Here is a 19,230-nt window from a genome sequence, read left to right on the forward strand (position 1 = left end):
GCAGTCACTCTCACTCTGCAGTCCCTCTCACTGCAGTCACTCATGCTGTCACTCAAACTCTGCAGTCCCTCATGCTGTCACTCTCACTCTGCAGTCACTCATGCTGTCACTCTCACTCATGCTGTCACTCTCACTCGGCTGTCACTCTCACTCCCGCTGTCACTCTCACTCCCACTCTCACTCTGCTGTCACTCTCACTCGGCTGTCACTCTCACTCCCGCTGTCACTCTCACTCCCGCTGTCACTCCCGCTGTCACTCTCACTCTGCTGTCACTCTCACTCCGCTGTCACTCTCACTCCGCTGTCACTCTCACTCCGCTGTCACTCTCACTCCGCTGTCACTCTCACTCTGCTGTCACTCATGCTGTCACTCTCACGCTGTCACTCATGCTGTCACTCTCACTCTGCTGTCACTCATGCTGTCACTCTCACTCTGCAGTCACTCACGCTGTTACTCTCACTCTGCAGTCACTCTCACTCAGCAGTCACTCATGCTGTCCCCTCAAAATGCAAAATCGTTGTGTCAAAATAAAATGATTTATGAATCTGCACAACAAATTATCGGCGCTTACATTTTTGTAAAGTATATTTTTTCTTCATAGTTCTGCCAGAAGAAAATGTCTGAAGCAGTGCTAGTCCTTAAACGACATTAAGATGCTGCAGACGGTAATGCTTTTTACTGGACCTGTATTATCATACTGAGATGCAAGTAACGTGCTTCATCTCCTGTGCTCGGACCCACAGCTTCCCTGGAAGCCTCCAGTTCTTGCTCTGAGATGGTGCTTTGGTTAATAAGAGGAACTAATGAGTCGCTGGGAGAGAATGCAAGGAGACAACCTTAGGCAAACTTTCCATTCCATACAGAATGAAATATGCCGTGCAATTTCCGTCCTGCTGCCCCAATTTTGTTCCTTTGTTGTGTACTGGGGAATTTATGTATTTTTAATTAAAGTGAAGCGTTGTGTATTCTTTCCTGCGGACTGATTGGAAGACAACCACCTAGCAAGCCCACCAATAACTTCAATCACTCTGAATTACAAAAGACAACCTTGCTAGAACGCACCTGCTCCAGACAGAAAATAAACAAGCAGCACTTCAACGGATCGCAAAAGCGATCCAATTGTAAAAGAAAAAAAAAAAAGCCCGCAGTCGTGCGCGCTCGCGCACCACTGCGAGCATATGTTTTGAATTATCGCGGCTGTTAAGCCGCGATAATTCAAGACATATGGCCTCTGGTGAGGATAACAGACACCAATAGGCCATAGGCGGAGCTACGCTACCGCCTATGGCCTATTGCGTGTTCTGTTTAAAAACAGCATGCACGCGAAGGCCTATGAAATTGGACCTTGCAAATCCACACGCACAAGCGTTGTGGAATGCAAGGTCCATTTTCAAAATGCCCGGAATAGGACTCACTGCGTGTCACTGCTGCGCAGTGTACGAGCCCGAGCCCTAAAAATCAGCTGCCCCTCATGAACTCCTAAGCCAACTTTTAGGAACATATCCACCATAGACTACATTTTAATCAATGAAATGCAGGCATACAAGCTGAGTGATTTTGAAGTGGATGACAGAGAGGAAAGCGATGATAGGCCACTCTGTGCCACTTTGGTTTGGCCTAGCAGAATCCCAGGAAACAACTGGCACAACCTCGGGCGACGAATGATACATAGCCCTTAAAAAAATAAAAAGGACTGCCAACCTTAGTAGCAGACTGCTGCGGTATGTTACTGCAATGGAGGAGGTTCCTCAGACACGACAGACAATGAACATCACAAGTCATTGGGAATCTCTGATAGTGGACTTACAGAAGAACCTGGGAAATGCCTACAAAACAAGACAGAGCCTCAATGTAAAACAACCCTCTCAGGAGCCAAGAGCAACCAAGTGCCTGAAAAAAAGTAAACATGCTCTCGAGAAGGCAATCTAAGCAAAAAAAAAAAAAAAAGGAGCACACCCGTCATGGGTGACCTCCAACTCGGCCCTGCGGAGCTTATACAGGAAGAAAGTATGGGAGTTGAAAACACAGTGCACGGAAAAGAACTGGCTTAAGGTGTTCTCCTTAATTAAAGAAAAGGACAACTGTAAATTATGGAGATATATTATTAGCTGTGCTCCAGAAGTCCATCTAAAGAGAACAGCATTGCTGGAAACATGTGGGAACAGTACGTGAAGGGCCTCTACACAAGCGAATCACACAAGGTGGGCCATTCCACTGTTGACTGGTCTCGGACTGCAGCCGAAGTTACTAAACCTCAACTCAAGAGCTTGCAGGAAGAAACCAATGTCTGGTCAGTATGATCGCTACATAGAGGAGGCGATCGAAAGGTATATCAGGTCAATAAGAATTGATGGTGCCCCTGGGCCAAACTGCAATCCTGGCCAAGTATTTAAGCCCGCCCTGACATTTTTCGTACCTATATTCACTCCACTATACAATCACTCATATGCCACAGCAACACTACTGTAATCCTGGAAAGGTTCAATCTTGTTCTCAATACACTAGAAAGGAGACCACTCGAACCCTGCCAACTATAGGCTAATAGCTCTGCTCGACATCGAAGCAAAGGTTTACGCCCGTCGACTACTAAGGGTCCTAGAGTACTAGGTGGACAACAATGGTATCTTTCCGCCATATCAGACAATCTTCAGGGCAAATAGCTCTACATCGGAGAACATCCTGGCATTGTCCTATCTCTCTAAGCAAGCGGTAAAGAGAAATAATCTGATCCTGTTTTGCTGTTTCATTAACTACACCACGGCCTTCGATAGAGTCAATCGGGAGGACTATGGGCAAACCTCGACTCCTGGGGGATCCCAGCGACACTTTTAAAAGCGATAAAAGCCCTCTATGAGGGGACATGGGTCTGGGTCAAACTAAGCTCCACAACCGAAACCTCAAGAGTTGAAACAAACACCGGACTAAAGCAGGGCTGTGTTCTGGCTCCACTACTATTTAACTTATATACAGCAGACCTGGCACAAGCTCTGAAAGACGCCAGCCTAATACCTCCGAGATTGGGCAAGATGACCCTCGCTACCCTCCAGTATGCGGACCACACAATGGTCATTGACCACACCAGGGTGGGGCTCCAAAGAGCTCTAAAGAGTCTAGCAGAGTCTAACAAGGAAAACAGCCTGCAAGTAAATGAGAACAAGAAAAAGATACTAATCTATGGGCGACCACCGAATTGGGACAGCTACATCCTATAATTATTTGGGGGTATTGCTAACAGACAGGGCTACAGCAGGCAAACAGATAAAGGAGTTAATCCCGAAAATCAACAGAATAATTATCTCACTTAAACGCTTAAGCCATCGCCAAGCAAGCCCATCCGTAGAGCCCATGTTGACAGTACTCAGGGAAAAACGAATGCCAGCGATCAATTATGGACACCTAGCCTTCCCAGGCGCCTTTGAGAAATCCATCACCGCAGTCCAGACAAAAGCCTACAAGATTGTGCTGCAGGTGCGGGACATGCCAGGAATACCAGGCTAAAGCTGGAATTAGGACTAAACTGAACGGATCTGGCATTGCAGGAGGACCTAATAAAATATTATATCAGAGTGCTTAAAGCCCCCGATACCACCTTCAAACATTTCCTGAAAAACATTTTCAGGGCAGCGTGATCTCCATGGTACTTTAAGCTGGACCACGCTGTAGGATCATTGAAAATAGAGGCAGAAAGCATGCCCCTACATGAAATCTCACACACCGCTTGGGCTAATGTAATGAAGCACCAGGTCCAGTCCATCTCGTTTGAACTGGATCACGCTTCACTCCAGTACAACTTCCATACACTGGCACTTGACAGTTCATACATCTCTGGGAAAGCTTAACCTTACCTGCGAGACCCACTCTCAGCCCAAGCCAGAAGGAAAATCCTGTTTCTATGCCTCATTGCCCTTAAGATCTTGGACTTCAACCCAACATGGGCTCGAAATGACAACACTGTCTCTTGCCGGCTATGCAACTACCGTAGAGAATCCTGGCTACATCTCTTATGCTGCTGCCCATTCTGGCCAGAGATCATCATCGCTTGCTACACCCCATCCTAAGGTATAAGGAGCCACATGTACGAACACATTTTCCCATAGACACAGAATGGGTAAACCCCTTTGATACATCTGGCTCAAGGGCTTTAGAACCTGCAGGGACGCTTTGGATTGGTGCTTTTCAGAAACTACTACCTGCTCACTTGTCAGAGCACGCAGGTTTATCCATCAAATTAAAATCGCACTTGACATCCAGCAACGGGTAGCAGAAACTAGCGTCGACATCATTCATCAACTAAATCACCCGGCCCCCAAGCTCCGACGGATGTCACTTCATCCAGGGGCTTCCTTACATGCACAATCGGAGCAGAAAGGCAGTTGCGGGGCCCAGTATGAAGCACACCAAGTACTCCCATCAAAGTTAACCGACTCAATTCAGGCAACGACCCCGACGGATCCCATATAACTATTGAACTTTTAATAAGACTATGCAAAATTGGAGCAAACTAGTATTATAAAGGAGCTGATCGCTCATTTAATAATCAGACGTCTAGTCTTAGAAGGACACCAAGTAGTAATTAGGGCACATGTAGGCACAGCGCATGTTGACCTTGAGTGCTGAGAAGCTTCATGGGGAGGGCAGAAGGGTGTTGTCCAAGTGTTTTATTCTGCTAAGAATTTAAGTAATGGTACGGTTAATAAATTTTTTACTATAACGCAGGCCCTACATTTTTGTTATAGCGCCTCTGAAAAACCACAGCTGCATGAGTCTCGAGCAAAGCATCAATGAAGTCCACGACGCACCGCTCCAACTCAGACACAGCACCTGCTTCGACACTGTAGAATCGACAAATGGGGGTGGGGTTACACACTACTCACACACCAGCGGGATCGCCCCTAAGGACTGTGGTAAGTGTAGTTCGTGTTCCGCGATGCATCTTCTTTCGATTCTCTGCTATCTTCGCCATCCCTGGACACGTGTTTCGGGGTATTCACCCCTCATCAGCAGGGATTAGGCCGTGTTCTGGGGTTGCCGGTGGCTGCCAAATATTGCCAGGTTTAGTACCACTCAGGCGCGCAGGTGCGGGGTCCCAGGCTCGTCAGCCAACTGCTCGAGGGAGCTTTAACATTACAAATGGGGGTGGGGTCGCACACTACTCACACCAGCGGGATCGCCCCTAAGGACTGTGGTAAGTGTAGTTTGTGTTCCGCGATGCATCTTCTTTCGATTCTCTGCTATCTTCGCTATCTTCGCCATCCCTGGACACGTGTTTCGGTGTATTTACCCCTCATCAGCAGGGATTAGGCCGTGTTCTGGGGATGCCGGTGGCTGCCAAATATTGCCAGGTTTAGTACCACTCAGGCGCGCAGGTGCGGGGTCCCAGGCTCGTCAGCCAACTGCTCGAGGGAGCTTTAACATTACAATTGGGGGTGGGGTCGCACACTACTCACACACCAGCGGGAGCCTGGGACCCCGCACCTGCGCACCGGAGTGGATAGCAGAGAATCGAAAGAAGATGCATCGCGGAACACGAACTACACTTACCACAGTCCTTAGGGACGATCCCGCTGGTGTGTGAGTAGTATGCGACCCCACCCCCATTTGTAATGTTAAAGCTCCCTCGAGCAATTGGCTGACGAGCCTGGGACCCCGCACCTGCGCGCCTGAGTGGTACTAAACCTGGCAATATTTGGCAGCCACCAGCAACCCCAGAACACGGCCTAATCCCTGCTGATGAGGGGTAAATACCCCGAAACACGTGTCCAGGGATGGCGAAGATAGCAGAGAATCGAAAGAAGATGCATCGCGGAACACGAACTACACTTACCACAGTCCTTAGGGGCGATCCCGCTGGTGTGAGTAGTGTGCGACCCCACCCCCAATTGTACTGTAGAATCGACGCAGCACAAATTGACTTTTGACGCATCACCGATACATCGTCCCTGAGCACCGATTTCTTCACTGACCGAGCACCGCAGTAAAGACCCAAGGTATCAAGCTCAGAAACGACATCACCTCCCCTGCACCACGCATTACCTCTGGATGTGGACAGCTCAATGAGTTTGCACCGCCTTAAGGAACCAACTCATGTCTACAGTGATGCGTCAACTCCTCTGTGGAACTCACTGTCCCTGAGAGTCATGGTGCCAACGACCCGAATAGCACTAAGGAACCGACGCATCACCTGCCTTTTCAACGCCTCACCTCTCCTGCACCATGCATCATCTTTGATTTCTAACGCATCTAAGGTACTTTGTCCTTGTCAAGCGCAACCTTTGATTTTTTTTAAGTACTGCTACTTGATTTAATCTTTGAAAACTCATATCTTGACTTGTGTATGTAGGATTTTTGTTGTTTTGGTCTTGTTTTAATCAGATAAATATTGGCTATTTTTCTAAACTGGTGTGGGTCCTTTTATGGTGTTTTGTATTGTGTTACTGTGTGTGCATACAAATTCTTTACACATTTCCTCTCAGGACAAGCCTAACTGCTTGGTACCAAGATGCCAGGGGGGGAACAGAGGTATTCCTAGTGTGTAACTTATTTTCCTTGACTATAGTGAGGGTTCCTACTTGGACAGGGTGCATACCACTGCCAACTAGAGACACCATTTCGATGAGGCAGGATGGCAGCAGTCAGATAGAGACTGTGAACAGTAGGGTCAAAGGTCTTGGAACCGCGTCCATGTGACAAACTGCTTCTGTCTGGCCAGGGATATATTCTTGTGCAGGAGACTCGTACCATGAGCCCCCTGACAAGAGTTTTACATCTGGCGTGTTGCTCTCCAGCAAAGTGCGAGAGTGAAGTCCACCCACAGAGGTCCTGCTTTTAACCCGAGTGAAACCCCCTCCCATGACCAGCCATGACACTACTAATGGTGGCCGCTGCATATATCAAAGTGGGTAGATGTTTCCTCAAACTCAGAGTGGAGAGCGCCTACTGACACTACCTTCTAAATCTGTGTAGTTTGTCATATACGGGCTCCATCCCACTGTATGTGCAGGAAACATGTTGGGACACAGATTTGTGTGGCACTGTTTTACCAATCACATGGGCTCACAGCGCTGTCAGGCTCAGGTACCTTCAGGCCCAGGTCTAAAGGATGAAGTGCTTGTGAACATGTGAGGTGAGGCTCACGTGTGCAGTATTGGGGGGCCACGGTGTGAGTGAAACGCTTTCTGTAGTAGAGTGAATCGGATTCTTAGTTATAGTCAGTGCCTAAAGTCCCCCTTCTCTTTGTAGCCGCCCCACCATTCCCTGCTCCTCACAACAACCCCTACCCTACCCTCAATTATAATTCTTTTAGGGCCACATACAACCATCTGGGTTGAATATCTATCCTGATGGAAGGAGAGACTGTGTGTGGTTCACTCTCAAGTTCACAGGCTCCTTCCAAAAGTCTGGGGCTGACTGTAAATCTTATTGGACAGTTAGATTGAAGTGAACAATCCTAGAACAGGATATAAACGTCCCCTTTTAACTTTATGGAGCTCTTCACAGCACTGAAGAAAACGCCGAAGACCAGAGACGGGAATGATGGTCGTCACCCTTCTACAGGAGGCGCTAGACCCCAAGGACCAAGGGAGGACCTCTACTGAAGAGAACGCTGAAGACCAGACTCGGGAATGATGGCCGTCTCCCTTCTACAGGAGGCGCTGGAGCCCCAGGACAGAGGAAGGACCTGTACTGAAGAGAACGCTGAAGACCAGAGACGGAAATGATGGTCGTCTCCCTTCTACAGGAGGCGCTGGACCCCAGGACCGAGGAAGGACCTGTACTGAAGAGAACGCTGAACACCAGAGACGGGAATGATGGCGTCTCCCTTCTACAGGAGGCGCTAGACCCCAGGACCGAGGAAGGACCTCTACTGAAGAGAACGCTGAAGATCAGAGACGGGAATGATGGCCGTCTTCCTTCTACATGAGGCGCTAGACCCCCAGAACAGAGGACGGACCTCTGTTGAAGAGATCGGGAAAAACCAGAGACGGGAATGATGGCCGTCTCCCTTCAAAAGGAGGCGCTGGATCCCAGGACCGAGAAAGGACCTCTACTGAAGGGAACGCTGAAGACCAGAGACGGGAATGATGGCGTCTCCCTTCTACAGGAGGCGCTGGATCCCAGGACCGAGAAAGGACCTCTACTGAGGGGAACGCTTTAGACCAGAGACTGGTATGATGGCGTCTCCCTTCTACAGGAGGCGCTAGACTCCAGGACGGAGGAAGGACCTCTACCGCAGAGAACGCTGAAGACCAGAGATGGGAATGATGGCGTCTCCCTTCTACAGGAGGCGCTAGACCCCTAGGACCAAGGAAGGACCTCTACTGAAGAGAACGCTGAAGACCAGAGACAGGAATGATGGCTGTCTCCCTTCTATAGGAGGCGCTAGACCCCCAGGACCGAGGAAGGACCTCTACTGAAGAGAACGCTGAAGACCAGAGATTGGAATGATGGCCGTCTCCCTTCTAGAGGAGGCGCTAGACCCTAGGGCCGAGGAACGACCTCTACTGAAGAGAACGCTGAAGATCAGAGACAGGAATGATGGCCGCCTCCCTTCTACAGGAGGCGCTAGACCCCAGGACCGAGGAAGGACCTCTACTGAAGAGAACGCTGAAGATCAGAGACGGGAATGATGGCCGTCTCCCTTCTACAGGAGGCGCTGGACCCCGGGACAGAGGAAGGATCTCTACTGAAGAGAACGCTGAATACCAGAGACGGGAATGATGGCCGTCTCCCTTCTACAGGAGGCGCTAGACACCGGGACCCCCAGTACCGAGGAAGGACCTCTGTTGCTGCTGAGGCAGGACCCAGGAGGTGGACTGCCTGTGGGGGAGGGTCGGGGGGAGAGGGGGAGGCAGGGGGGGGCTTGTCTTGATCACCCAGAGCCCAGTTCAGTGCTCAGCACCTTGAGGTGGGGAGGTCGAAGACTCTGAGCTCCCCCTGACCAGAAGCCTGTGATCACAGCCCAGCCCGACGGTCATTCATCCAGGTCAGTGCTCAGCACCTTGAGGTGGGGAGGTCGAAGACTCTGAGCTCCCCCAGACCAGGAGCCTGTGATCACAGCCCAGCCCGACGGTCATTCATCCAGGTCAGTGCTCAGCACCTTGAGGTGGGGAGGTCGAAGACTCTGAGCTCCCCCAGACCAGGAGCCTGTGATCACAGCCCAGCCCGACGGTCATTCATCCTGTGAGGGGTCTCCAAAGCAAGCAAGCTTCAAGCAGCCTGAGATACAGGAGATCTTCACTCTGTGCCCAATGATGATGTAAGTCTAGCACCTGGACCTGCACCTCTCCTTGTGTCTGATGAACCCTGCACTGCTGGGGAGTCATCTGCACCGATGCCCTGGTGAGCCTGGGCACTTCAGAATGCATTGCTGCAGCTCTTCTTCTTCACCTTCTGCAGCATCTGATGACCATCCGAGCCTACTTGCTGCATCCGTATTATTGCACCTTGAATGCTGAGTGCCATGACCATATGACCACATGTCACACCCTGCATTGCTCCACCTCTCCTGCTTTGTCAGATGACCATGTGTACCCATGTGCTACACCCTGCATTAATGGACCTCTTCTGCTATGTGCCATGACCATGTGTGCCCATGTGTACACTCTGCATTAATGCGCCTCTTCTGCTGTGTGCCATGACCATGTGTGCCCATGTGCTACACCCTGCATTAATGCGCCTCTTCTGCTGTGTGCCATGACCATGTGTGCCCATGTGTACACTCTGCATTAATGCACCTCTTCTGCTGTGTGCCAGGACCATGTGTGCCCATGTGCTACACCCTGCATTGCGTCTTCTGACACCGATGACTGTGTGAGCCCATGCACGACACACTGCACCGCCAAACTGAATCCTTTCATTACAGCGTGAGATCCCAAAATACCCACACACACGCCTCTGATCCTCTGCAGCCGCCTCTGTAGCTCAAAGTGTATACGGCCTGTGATCTCAGCGCTCTGACAGACACACTTTGTGCTCTTTCGCAGCTTCCTATGTATGTCTCTCCCCCCCACTATCATATCTTGTGCTTCAGGGCAGCCTTCTGTGGGGGATCCAGAGGGTTCATTGTGATCTCTGAATACCCACCGACACATCTTGTGCTCTTCTGCAGCCTCTTCTATGGGGCTCATAGTGCACAACCTCTGGTCCCTGAAGCCAACAAATATATTGTGTAATCCTCAGGGAGACTCACAGAGTGTCTATACTTGTGACTCCTCACTACCTACACACATACTGTGTGATCTTGGCCATCACCATCTATGGTACCCACAGGGTGAATGTTGACCCCTTAACACTGCAAAAACATACTTTGTATCTTCCTAAAAACTTAACGAGTGAATTCAATTGTGATCCTCGAACACCCACACACATACCTTGTGCTCCTCTGCAGCCTCCTGTATGGACTCTAGGGTGCCTTTTGATTCCCTGAACACCCACAGACGTACCCAGTTCTCTTCTGCAGCCTCCTCAATGGCATCCACACGGAGGGTGACCAGATGAGTCCATGGCACCGGGACTCAACTTTTTCCATAACAGGGCGTTTGATTTAGCCTATCAGTGCATTCTGGGAGTTGTAGTCTTGGTTAATTTTGCTTGACCACATTGCTTCAACACACCAGATGAAAATGATATGTAAAAAGCAAAATCCAGGAATGAAAAAGGGGTGTCCCGCTAACACGGAGCTGTCTGGTGACCCTATACTAAGGATGACTTGTGATCTCTGGACACTCTCACACACAGCGTGTGCTCTTTTACTGCCCCTTGCAGGCTCAACAAATGACTCTGATCCCTGAACACCCACAGACGTACCTTGTGATCCTCTGCAGCCTCCTCTATAGGACTTGCTGAGTGAGTTTTATGCTCCTTGGACTCCCGGCAGACCCAGCATATCATCCTCTGATCCTCTGCACAGAACAGCCTCAGCTTCTCATCATGTTTCTCACACAGATTCTCCTCCGGGGGCCTCACAGGGGGCAGATGAAGCTGTTTTAACATTTCCACCATGTTCCCCAGTTGTCTGTTGGGTCGGAGGTTTTTCCCAGATGATATTTCCCTGCACTGTGGACAGGGGAAGTTTCCATCTCTTCCCTCCCAGCTCTGGGTGATGCAGGAGCGGCAGAAGTTGTGTCCACAATCAATAAGAATCACTGGATCAGTAAAATATTCCAAACAAATGGAACAAGTGGCCTCTTCCTGGAGGTTCCCGAGCTGAGCTGCTGCCGCCATGATTCAGAAACGCAGGGAGTGAAGGTAAGTTTCAGTTTCTCTCTGTGTGCAGTGGGTGTGTCTGTGCGTCTGTCCCTCACTGGCTGCGCCGGTGTTCTAACTAAATTTCCACCCCCGTCGTTTTGTACACCCCCTACGTCAGAGGGGTGCGGATACATGCAGCTTCTGCCTGTATATTCGCGCTCCCCTATCTGGTTGTGGACCCTCTCCTTGCGCATGCGTGAACGTGCCCACTACTCCCACGGGCACTTGGAAGCCAGGAGGGCAGAACAGCAAAGGCAGCGCCGCTGCTGAGGAGGTGGAAACCGGCCTCTTCAGCAGCGCGGGCTGCACCTGCCGCACTATGCTTCAAGGCTTGGTTCAGCCCCCCCTTCCCTAGGGGAGGGGGGTAGTGATAGAGAATGGAGGCAGGGATGGCGCTGGACCAGTAGACCCCAGTGTGGGGTCTGCTAAGTCATACATTTCATCTTTGGAGTCTGGCTGGGAGATACGGTGGGTTATTTAAGCCCAGGCGTCGGGCACAGGCCCTCTTTCTCCTGGGAGTTGTACCAGAGAAGAGAGGGGCTGTTTCTGCATCCTGTGAGGGGAGGAGGGGGTGGGGAGGGCTGCAGGAGCCCTGGGGCTTTGAGTGGGAGAGACGTGGACAGGACAACGCAGGTGCAGAGAGGAGAGGCAGGACACAACGCAGAGGCAGAGAGGAGAGGCAAGACAACGCAGGGGCAGAGAGGAGAGGCAGGACAACGCAGGGGCAGAGAGGAGAGGCAGGACAACGCAGGGGCAGAGAGGAGAGGCAGGACACAACGCAGGGGCAGAGAGGAGAGGCAGGACAACGCAGGGGCAGAGAGGAGAGGCAGGACAACGCAGTGGCAGAGAGGAGAGGCAGGACAACGCAGGGGCAGAGAGGAGAGGCAGGACACAACGCAGGGGCAGAGAGGAGAGGCAGGACAACGCAGGGGCAGAGAGGAGAGGCAGGACAACGCAGGGGCAGAGAGGAGAGGCAGGACAACGCAGGGGCAGAGAGGATAGGCAAGACAACGCAGGGGCAGAGAGGATAGGCAAGCCAACGCAGGGGCAGAGAGGAGAGGCAAGCCAACGCAGGGGCAGAGAGGAGAGGCAAGACAACGCAGGGGCAGAGAGGAGAGGCAGGACAACGCAGGGGCAGAGAGGATAGGCAGGACAACGCAGGGGCAGAGAGGAGAGGCAGGACAACGCAGGGGCAGAGAGGATAGGCAGGACAACGCAGGGGCAGAGAGGAGAGGCAGGACAACGCAGGGGCAGAGAGGATAGGCAGGACAACGCAGGGGCAGAGAGGAGAGGCAAGACAACGCAGGGGCAGAGAGGAGAGGCAAGACAACGCAGGGGCAGAGAGGAGAGGCAGGACAACGCAGGGGCAGAGAGGAGAGGCAAGACAACGCAGGGGCAGAGAGGAGAGGCAGGACAACGCAGGGGCAGAGAGGATAGGCAAGACAACGCAGGGGCAGAGAGGAGAGGCAGGACAACGCAGGGGCAGAGAGGATAGGCAGGACAACGCAGGGGCAGAGAGGAGAGGCAGGACAACGCAGGGGCAGAGAGGATAGGCAAGACAACGCAGGGACAGAGAGGAGAGGCAGGACAACGCAGGGGCAGAGAGGATAGGCAAGACAACGCAGGGGCAGAGAGGAGAGGCAGGACAACGCAGGGGCAGAGAGGATAGGCAAGACAACGCAGGGGCAGAGAGGAGAGGCAGGACAACGCAGGGGCAGAGAGGATAGGCAAGACAACGCAGGGGCAGAGAGGAGAGGCAAGACAACGCAGGGGCAGAGAGGATAGGCAGGACAACGCAGGGGCAGAGAGGAGAGGCAGGACACAACGCAGGGGCAGAGAGGAGAGGCAAGACAACGCAGGGGCAGAGAGGAGAGGCAGGACAATGCAGGGGCAGAGAGGAGAGGCAGGACAACGCAGGGGCAGAGAGGATAGGCAAGACAACGCAGGGGCAGAGAGGAGAGGCAGGACAACGCAGGGGCAGAGAGGATAGGCAAGACAACGCAGGGGCAGAGAGGAGAGGCAGGACAACGCAGGGGCAGAGAGGATAGGCAAGACAACGCAGGGGCAGAGAGGAGAGGCAGGACAACGCAGGGGCAGAGAGGATAGGCAAAACAACGCAGGGGCAGAGAGGAGAGGCAGGACAACGCAGGGGCAGAGAGGAGAGGCAAGACAACGCAGGGGCAGAGAGGAGAGGCAGGACAACGCAGGGGCAGAGAGGATAGGCAAGACAACGCAGGGGCAGAGAGGAGAGGCAGGACAACGCAGGGGCAGAGAGGATAGGCAAGACAACGCAGGGGCAGAGAGGAGAGGCAGGACAACGCAGGGGCAGAGAGGATAGGCAAGACAACGCAGGGGCAGAGAGGAGAGGCAAGACAACGCAGGGGCAGAGAGGAGAGGCAAGACAACGCAGGGGCAGAGAGGAGAGGCAAGACACAACGCAGGGGCAGAGAGGAGAGGCAAGACACAACGCAGGGGCAGAGAGGAGAGGCAGGACACAACGCAGGGGCAGAGAGGAGAGGCAGGACACAACGCAGGGGCAGAGAGGAGAGGCAGGACACAACGCAGGGGCAGAGAGGAGATGCAGGACAATGCAGGGGCAGAGAGGAGAGGCAGGACAACGCAGGGGCAGAGAGGAGAGGCAAGACACAACGCAGGGGCAGAGAGGAGAGGCAGTACGCAACGCAGGGGCAGAGAGGAGAGGCAGGACACAACGCAGGGGCAGAGAGGAGAGGCAGGACACAACGCAGGGGCAGAGAGGAGAGGCAGGACACAACGCAGGGGCAGAGAGGAGAGGCAGGACACAACGCAGGGGCAGAGAGGAGAGGCAGGACAACGCAGGGGCAGAGAGGAGAGGCAGGACAACGCAGGGGCAGAGAGGAGAGGCAGGACAACGCAGTGGCAGAGAGGAGAGGCAGGACAACGCAGGGGCAGAGAGGAGAGGCAGGACACAACGCAGGGGCAGAGAGGAGAGGCAGGACAACGCAGGGGCAGAGAGGAGAGGCAGGACAACGCAGGGGCAGAGAGGAGAGGCAGGACAACGCAGTGGCAGAGAGGAGAGGCAGGACAACGCAGGGGCAGAGAGGAGAGGCAGGACAACGCAGGGGCAGAGAGGATAGGCAAGACAACGCAGGGGCAGAGAGGATAGGCAAGCCAACGCAGGGGCAGAGAGGAGAGGCAAGCCAACGCAGGGGCAGAGAGGAGAGGCAAGACAACGCAGGGGCAGAGAGGAGAGGCAGGACAACGCAGGGGCAGAGAGGATAGGCAGGACAACGCAGGGGCAGAGAGGAGAGGCAGGACAACGCAGGGGCAGAGAGGATAGGCAGGACAACGCAGGGGCAGAGAGGAGAGGCAGGACAACGCAGGGGCAGAGAGGATAGGCAGGACAACGCAGGGGCAGAGAGGAGAGGCAAGACAACGCAGGGGCAGAGAGGAGAGGCAAGACAACGCAGGGGCAGAGAGGAGAGGCAGGACAACGCAGGGGCAGAGAGGAGAGGCAAGACAACGCAGGGGCAGAGAGGAGAGGCAGGACAACGCAGGGGCAGAGAGGATAGGCAAGACAACGCAGGGGCAGAGAGGAGAGGCAGGACAACGCAGGGGCAGAGAGGATAGGCAGGACAACGCAGGGGCAGAGAGGAGAGGCAGGACAACGCAGGGGCAGAGAGGATAGGCAAGACAACGCAGGGACAGAGAGGAGAGGCAGGACAACGCAGGGGCAGAGAGGATAGGCAAGACAACGCAGGGGCAGAGAGGAGAGGCAGGACAACGCAGGGGCAGAGAGGATAGGCAAGACAACGCAGGGGCAGAGAGGAGAGGCAGGACAACGCAGGGGCAGAGAGGATAGGCAAGACAACGCAGGGGCAGAGAGGAGAGGCAAGACAACGCAGGGGCAGAGAGGATAGGCAGGACAACGCAGGGGCAGAGAGGAGAGGCAGGACACAACGCAGGGGCAGAGAGGAGAGGCAAGACAACGCAGGGGCAGAGAGGAGAGGCAGGACAATGCAGGGGCAGAGAGGAGAGGCAGGACAACGCAGGGGCAGAGAGGATAGGCAAGACAACGCAGGGGCAGAGAGGAGAGGCAGGACAACGCAGGGGCAGAGAGGATAGGCAAGACAACGCAGGGGCAGAGAGGAGAGGCAGGACAACGCAGGGGCAGAGAGGATAGGCAAGACAACGCAGGGGCAGAGAGGAGAGGCAGGACAACGCAGGGGCAGAGAGGATAGGCAAAACAACGCAGGGGCAGAGAGGAGAGGCAGGACAACGCAGGGGCAGAGAGGAGAGGCAAGACAACGCAGGGGCAGAGAGGAGAGGCAGGACAACGCAGGGGCAGAGAGGATAGGCAAGACAACGCAGGGGCAGAGAGGAGAGGCAGGACAACGCAGGGGCAGAGAGGATAGGCAAGACAACGCAGGGGCAGAGAGGAGAGGCAGGACAACGCAGGGGCAGAGAGGATAGGCAAGACAACGCAGGGGCAGAGAGGAGAGGCAAGACAACGCAGGGGCAGAGAGGAGAGGCAAGACAACGCAGGGGCAGAGAGGAGAGGCAAGACACAACGCAGGGGCAGAGAGGAGAGGCAAGACACAACGCAGGGGCAGAGAGGAGAGGCAGGACACAACGCAGGGGCAGAGAGGAGAGGCAGGACACAACGCAGGGGCAGAGAGGAGAGGCAGGACACAACGCAGGGGCAGAGAGGAGATGCAGGACAATGCAGGGGCAGAGAGGAGAGGCAGGACAACGCAGGGGCAGAGAGGAGAGGCAAGACACAACGCAGGGGCAGAGAGGAGAGGCAGTACGCAACGCAGGGGCAGAGAGGAGAGGCAGGACACAACGCAGGGGCAGAGAGGAGAGGCAGGACACAACGCAGGGGCAGAGAGGAGAGGCAGGACACAACGCAGGGGCAGAGAGGAGAGGCAGGACACAACGCAGGGGCAGAGAGGAGAGGCAGGACAACGCAGGGGCAGAGAGGATAGGCAAGACAACGCAGGGGCAGAGAGGAGAGGCAGGACAACGCAGGGGCAGAGAGGATAGGCAAGACAACGCAGGGGCAGAGAGGAGAGGCAGGACACAACGCAGGGGCAGAGAGGAGAGGCAGGACAACGCAGGTGCAGAGAGGAGAGGCAAGACAACGCAGGGGCAGAGAGGAGAGGCAGGACACAACGCAGGGGCAGAGCGGAGATTCAGGACAATGCAGGGGCAGAGAGGAGAGGCAGGACACAACGCAGGGGCAGAGAGGAGATGCAGGACAATGCAGGGGCAGAGAGGAGAGGCAGGACACAACGCAGGGGCAGAGAGGAGATTCAGGACAATGCAGGGGCAGAGAGGAGAGGCAGAACAACGCAGGTGCAGAGAGGAGAGGCAGGACAACGCTGGGGCAGAGAGGAGAGGCAGGACACAACGCAAGGGGGGAGAGATGAGGCAGGACACAACGCAGGGGCAGAGAGGAGAGGCAGGACACAACGCAGGGGCAGAGAGGAGAGGCAGGACACAACGCAGGGGCAGAGAGGAGATGCAGGACACAACGCAGGGGCAGAGAGGAGAGGCAGGACAACGCTGGTGCAGAGAGGAGAGGCAGGACAACGCAGGGGCAGAGAGGAGAGGCAAGACACAACGCAGTGGCAGAGAGGAGATGCAGGACAACGCAGGGGCAGAGAGGAGAGGCAGGACACAACGCAGGGGCAGAGAGGAGATGCAGGACAACGCAGGGGCAGAGAGGAGAGGCAGGACACAACGCAGGGCAGAGAGGAGAGGCAAGACAACGCAGGGGCAGAGAGGAGAGGCAGGACAACGCAGGGGCAGAGAGGATAGGCAAGACAACGCAGGGGCAGAGAGGATAGGCAAGACAACGCAGGGGCAGAGAGGAGAGGCAGGACAACGCAGGGGCAGAGAGGATAGGCAAGACAATGCAGGGGCAGAGAGGATAGGCAAGACAACGCAGGGGCAGAGAGGGGAGGCAGGACACAACGCAAGGGGGGAAGAGATGAGGCAGAACACAACGCAGGGGCAGAGAGGAGAGGCAGGACACAACGCAGGGGCAGAGAGGAGAGGCAGGACACAACGCAGGGGCAGAGAGGAGATGCAGGACAACGCAGGGGCAGAGAGGAGATGCAGGACAACGCAGGGGCAGAGAGGAGAGGCAGGACACAATGCAGAGGCAGAGTGGAGAGGCAGGATAACGCAGGGGCAGACAGGAGAGGCAAGACACAACACAGGGGCAGACAGAAGAGGCAAGACACAACGCAGGGGCAGACAGGAGAGGCAAGACAATGCAGGGGCAGAGAGGAAAGGCAGGACACAACGCAGGGGCAGAGAGGAGATGCAGGACAACGCAGGGGCAGAAAGGAGAGGCAGGACAACGCAGGGGCAGAGAGGAGAGGCAGGACACAACGCAAGGGGGGAGAGGTGAGGCAGGACACAACGCAGGGACGGAGAGGAGAGGCAGGTGACAACGCAGGGGCATAGAGGAAAGGCAGGACACAACGCAGGGGCAGAGAGGATAGGCAGGACAACGCAGGGGCAGAGAGGAGAGGCAGGACAACGCAGGGGCAGAGAGGAGAGGCAGGACACAACGCAAGGGGGGAGAGGTGAGGCAGGACACAACGCAGGGACGGAGAGGAGAGGCAGGTGACAACGCAGGGGCATAGAGGAAAGGCAGGACACAACGCAGGGGCAGAGAGGAGAGGCATCTGGAGGGGAGAGTTAACTGGGGAAAGTGCAGGGGGGTGCACAAATAGCGCAACCATTTAAAAAGGCAATCAACTCTTTCAGCTGCTGATGAGCTGTGAAAGAGATGATGGTCAGTGGCACAAAGGAAGGTATTGCAGCATAGGAGGGGGTCATGCTCCTTGTGGAGTCACGAGCACCTTCGGTTATTTAGATGCAAATAGCATTGAAAGAGTAAATGAAACTAATTTTTTCATTTTTTCCCCCTCAATTTTTATGTAGAGCAAACCCAACCCAAACATATTGGAGTGCTTTACATGAGCACCAATGACATTTCATAAGGACATGTTCCTTTTTTAGATACAGAGAGATTAAGTGATTTGCCCAGGATCACAGGATTTTGAGCCAAAACCAGAATCAAACCTGATTCCTCAGTTCCAAAGTGGGTAGCTCTGACCTCAAGCTCCATCTTCTCCCCTCCTCTACCCATGCTCAGGACCTGTCAGGAGTACACTCTTAATATCTATGTCATACATCTGTGGTTCCCAAACTGTGTGCCGCGGCACCCTGGTGCGCCGTGAATAAATCTGTGGCGGTATCCCAGTGTTCTCTCTGGGAGCACAGATACGCATAAAATGACTGTCTTTAACCTCCATTGGGTGGGTGGGTGCAGGGTCAGGGGCCTGGTGGAGAGCGTTGGTTGTGTGGGTGCAGGGTCAGGGGCCTGTTGGAGAGCATTGGGTGGGTGGGTGGGTGCGAGGTCAGGGGCCTGGTGGAGAGCGTTGGGTGGGTGGGTGCAGGGTGGGGGGCCTGCTGGAGAGCGTTGGGTGGGTGCAGGTTCAGGGGCCTGCTGGAGAGCGTTGGGTGTGTGCAGGGTGAGAGGCCTGGTGGAGAGCATTGGGTGGGCGCCTTATGCCTTGATGCAGCCGCACTCTGCCAGCTTCTGTCTTTGCCTCTTTCCTCGTTGAGGGGTCGTCACTCGTGACTGCTGCATGTTGGAGTGTGTGAGTGGAGAAGGGTGCAAGGCAGAGGGGAGAAGAAGGGTGCAAGGCAGAGGGGAGAAGGGTGCAAGGCAGAGGGGAGAAGGGTGCAAGGTAGAGAAGGGTGCAAGGAGGAGGGGAGAAGGGTGCACGGCAGAGGTGAGAAGGGTGCAACGGGGAGGGGAGAAGGGTGCAAGACAGAGAAGGGTGCAAGGCAGAGAGGAGAAGGGTGCAAGGCAGAGGGCATAAGGGTGCAAGGCAGAGGGCCTAAGGGTGCAAGGCAGAGAGGAGAAGGGTACAAGGCAGTGGGGAGAAGGGTGCAAGGCAGAGGGGAGAAGGGTGCAA

The 19,230-nt window shown here is 54.5% G+C and overlaps 1 protein-coding gene across 1 annotated transcript in view; it reads right to left on the reverse strand.

Moving 5' to 3' along the window:
* LOC144754178 (E3 ubiquitin-protein ligase TRIM39-like) overlaps positions 1-11,259 on the reverse strand; it is a 260,303-nt gene extending 249,044 nt beyond the window's left edge. Inside the window, exon 1 of the mRNA XM_078641760.1 lies at positions 10,808-11,259. Within this exon, the coding sequence (XP_078497886.1) occupies positions 10,808-11,224 (417 nt within the window). The 5' untranslated portion in view covers positions 11,225-11,259. The remainder of the gene's footprint in view (positions 1-10,807) is intronic.
* Positions 11,260-19,230: the final 7,971 nt, after the last annotated feature.

This window comes from Lissotriton helveticus, chromosome 5_1 (assembly GCF_964261635.1).
Source record: "Lissotriton helveticus chromosome 5_1, aLisHel1.1, whole genome shotgun sequence".
In the NCBI taxonomy this organism is placed as follows: Eukaryota; Metazoa; Chordata; class Amphibia; order Caudata; family Salamandridae; genus Lissotriton; species Lissotriton helveticus.